This window comes from Ipomoea nil, unplaced genomic scaffold (genome assembly GCF_001879475.1).
Source record: "Ipomoea nil cultivar Tokyo-kokei standard unplaced genomic scaffold, Asagao_1.1 scaffold0470, whole genome shotgun sequence".
Lineage (NCBI taxonomy): Eukaryota > Viridiplantae > Streptophyta > Magnoliopsida > Solanales > Convolvulaceae > Ipomoea > Ipomoea nil.
Window position 1 is genome coordinate 222,488 of NW_017616898.1, and position 4,174 is coordinate 226,661.

The 4,174-nt window shown below is 39.7% G+C and overlaps 1 protein-coding gene across 1 annotated transcript; it reads left to right on the forward strand.

Moving 5' to 3' along the window:
• The first annotated feature begins 585 nt into the window (after nt 1-585).
• Nucleotides 586-2,534, forward strand: LOC109173324. The gene is made up of 2 exons (XM_019322556.1): nt 586-1,364; nt 1,448-2,534. The coding sequence occupies exons 1-2, from the start codon at nt 586-588 to the stop codon at nt 2,532-2,534; spliced, it is 1,866 nt and encodes a 621-aa protein (XP_019178101.1).
• The last annotated feature ends 1,640 nt before the right edge of the window (nt 2,535-4,174 follow it).

The following is a 4,174-nucleotide window of genomic DNA, read 5'->3' on the forward strand; positions in this document are numbered from 1 at the left end:
CGAACACATGAAAATACTTCAAGTTTGGCTTCTTTCCCTTCCAGATCTCATATGGTGTTTTGGTCGTTCCTGGTCTAAGATAGACCCTATTTACAGTATGACAGGTTGTGTGTACTGCTTCAGCCCAGAAGCGCTGCGACAGATGAGAGGCATGTAGCATAACTCTAGCCATTTCTTGTAATGTTCGATTCTTTATTTCCACCACACCATTCTGTTAAGCAGTTCTAGGAGCCGAGAAGTCATGTGATATACCGTGTTCGGAGCAGAAATCTGAATATAGTGAATTCTCAAATTCTTTTCCATGATCACTCCTTAGTCTCTGAACTTTTATTATAGACTCATTCTTTAAAACTCTGTGCATAAGGGTTCAGAAGGAAAAGAATGAGTTTATAATAAAAGTTCAGAGACTGAGGAGTGATTATAGACTCATTCTCTAAAACTCTGTGCATAAGGGTTCAGAAGGAAAAGAATGAGTATATAATAAAAGTTCAGAGACTAGAGATCCTCCGAAACAGGTCAAACAATTCTGATTCTCCTATTGAAATTTCACCGGATAAACCTGATGATTCTGCTACTCCGTCTTGTATGCCTGTTAATACTGAAAACTTATCTGCTTTGAACTCTGAGAAACCCCTTGTGAATGTTGATCCTTCATCCCTGCCCTTGAGTGAGTCTGATTGTGTGAAAAATGATGTTTTGCATGTGTCTGATGAGAAAGAAAAATCATCTAATGAGCTCAATAATCTGAGTTTAGTTGTATTTTCTTTTGATAATATTGTTCTGCCTCCTACTGAGATTGCCGTTAATCCCAAAGAAATTTGTCCTGGTGATGATCCTTCTGATTTACCTGCTAATTTTGAGTTTGTTGACCTCTCAAGCCCCCATAAGTCTGAGAAAACAGGTGGAATCCCAATCTACACTGCGACATCGTTAGGTGAAAGTCTGGAGCATGTGCGACATTTTGCTAGCCTACCGTCTGCTTCGATTCCTCAACCGTATCGAGTGATTCACCCATCTGAATCCTCCAGCGAAGATGATAAGATTCTGGCTAAAGTTTATGGGTCTCAAGCACCTCCATCTGACATTCCAACCATTGAGGCCACTACTCATCCTAACTCAACAAAATTTAAAATACGAGAGGTTACTAATCTGCTTGGTGGCTCTTCTGCTCAAGTATCTAATTCCAGTCATTCTGTGACTCATGTTCAATCCCCAACCAAAGAAACGAGAAGGTCTAAAAGGAAGAATGTTCCTGTGAAAGTTGTTGTTGAGACAGGTGATGACAGTGCTGATGCAGATCAGCCTGAGAAGAAAAGGATGTCTAGTGAAACAGTCAAATCTGAAGCTAATCCACTATCCAACAAGTTTTCAAGGCACTGCGATCTTTTGTTAAACAAAAGGGCCCTACGGCTGTTCAACCTGCTGCTGTACCTACATCATCTATCAGAAAGAAACCATCCACACGTTCCAGAGGTCGAAGCATAACTCCTGAAGTTCAACCTGTTGAAGGATCTGACACATCTATTTACAAGCCTCAATTTGTATCTCCTGCTGCTCAGGACAAATGGTCTACTATGGTCAGAAGAGATCTTATTGTTCAACGATCTGTGGATGAGAACCAGCTGAACTCCGTATGTGATATTCTACCTCTGCTGAATGAAGTAGGATTGCTGAAGACTGTCACTGCCATCTGCCCATACTCAAAGCTCCTCACGTATGGATTCTACTGTAATCTCAATGGCGAGATTGACATCTTAACCGGGCCACGACCAATGCAGATTTTCATCAGAGGGAAGTGGTACATTTTTTGGCCTGACATGATCAATGAATACTATAGACTGACTGTTGTGCAAGAAGAGGCAATCACAAACTGGAACTTGGTGGCCAAAACTCTTACGGGTGGACAAATTGAAGCCTGGCCTACGGGTGACAAAGATTATCTGCAGAGCTCTCAACTCACATCCAGATATGTTATTCTGCATCGCCTGGCTCTTCACAACTGGCTCCCATCAGCTCATTTCCACACGGTTGTCAAGCATCTGGCAGGTTTCTTGTTTCGAATTGGAGCAAAGATGCCGATTGATCTGGGAAACTGGATTTACCACCACATCCTCACCATGATTCGCCCACGAGAGCAGAAGGTAAGGCTACCCTTCCCAAATCTGATTTATGGCATTCTTACAACTCAGGGTCTTGAGCCTATGCCGAGCGAAGTGATCAGTCCAACTCTGCTTTATACTGTTGATAAGCGTCTTCTGACTGGATATCACATTCGCGATGTTGATCCGGTGACTGCCCCCTCTAATTCTGAACCTGATACTGTGGCTGATGACTCACCCCATGCAAAGGATGTTCATCTCTCCAATCAGTTGAAGGCAAGGGTCTCTGACCTTGAGACAGTACACAACATTATTGCTAAACAACTGACAGGGGCCCGTACTGAGCTGGAAACCGTTCTTCTTCGTTTAAGCCTATCTGAAGCTGCTGCTGCTGAACCTGCGAAGTCCGACAGTGACGCTCCCTCTAATGCTTGATCTTTGGCTCTCATTGGAAAAAAGGGGGAGTAGTATGAACTCAGGGGGAGTTTTTGTGTTTGTGTACCTTTTGGCCCTGGCTGGGCGTTGTTTTGATGGCACCACTGCATGTTTTTGAAGATTGATCTTAAACTGTGTTTTGATCTTTTGTTTTGTTTTCGTTCTGCTATGTAATCAGGTCTGACTCATGGGTTGTTTCTTTATAATAACCTATCTTAGTTCTTTATGTTTTTGATGGCAACAACAGAAGGACTGACACTGAAGATCTGATTTAAGAAGGTATTGACTTAAAAGTTGTACGCGGTTTACAGGAGACAGATTTGGAAGGAAGATCAGCGTATCTGCTTTGGAAAGGTATGGACCGAATCTTTAAGATTACTTTCTTCAAATATTGTCCTACCATCTACAATCAAAGACATCTTTGGAAGGAGTGTTCTATCGACGGATCTATAAGTACCATCATTCTAAGAGAATTAGGGTTACGCCTTACGCAAGAAGAAAAACTCCACATCTGCTATATGAGACTAGATCTTTGATTGTCATGCATCTTCTTAATACAACATGTTCATGGTGATTAAGATGATGAACTTGAGAAGAATCACTGCTGCTTAAGCGAAAGGACACTGTGATCACACTGTTGTGGGAACAACTGTATAGAGCGCCATTGAAGTGGACTGCATCAGAGTGGGCTCTCCAAGTGAAGGGATTTCATTGGACTTCTGTATGCATAGATCTCCATCTTCAACAATCCACTAAACCTGTGTAGACTGGGTATGTACCTTGTGTGGGGCACTTGGGTAAGATTATTATATATCTACCTTTGTACATTGGATTATGATTTAGTGGATTGGACGCCTATGTGATCGTCCCCCAGACGTAGAGACACACTGTATCGAACTGGGTAAACATTCTCTGTCTTTGGCTTTGTGTTGTTCGTTTCTATTTTATCTTCTCTATGATTTATTATTACTGACTGACTTCATTGCTGAATCAGTCAGTACATTTCGTCAGTTGATTAATCCAGTTAATCTGTTTAAAAAAGAGGGAATGCAAAATTACAGTTTGGTAACCAGTTTAATTACGTGGGAACAACCTAAATTAAATCAATCAGCTATGAACAATTTAAGCTGCTTTTAGACCCTGTTTGGTAAATGACTGTTAGATGATAGCTGTTAGCCGTTATCTGATTTGGTTAATTAAAGGGTATAACTAGTTGATAACATTAGCTGATTGTAGAAAAGTGTTTGGTAAATTAGCTGTTTAGTATAATTTATTTTCTCTAAAAGCTAATTGAAAAAGTTGCTTTGAGTAGCTTTTTGAATTTTAACATTTTAGAGTACAAAAAGCTAATTATCCAAACACTTATATTGATTTTTAAATCAAGTCAAACAACTAATAGTGGTCAAATAAGTCAAAATTGACCTATAAGCTAACTATTTTACCAAACAGAAAATCTTTTGCCAACTAAAATCACAAAGACTATAATAGTATGTTTGGTTTATCGAATAGGTTAGAAATAAAATATCATTATCGAGAAAATAGACCTATTCCGTCATTTGACAAATTATAATGAGAATAATTTGGTAATATATCATTAATCCTTATTTATTTTTATTATTTATACATTTCACAATTAGCAT

Bases quoted from the DNA above. Each gene is read 5' to 3' on its own strand.
- LOC109173324 (XM_019322556.1), top strand. From the start codon at position 586: ATGCCTGTTAATACTGAAAACTTATCTGCTTTGAACTCTGAGAAACCC. The intron at 1,365-1,447 runs GTTTTCAAGGCA...ATCATCTATCAG, and splicing joins GCTAATCCACTATCCAACAA to AAAGAAACCATCCACACGTT.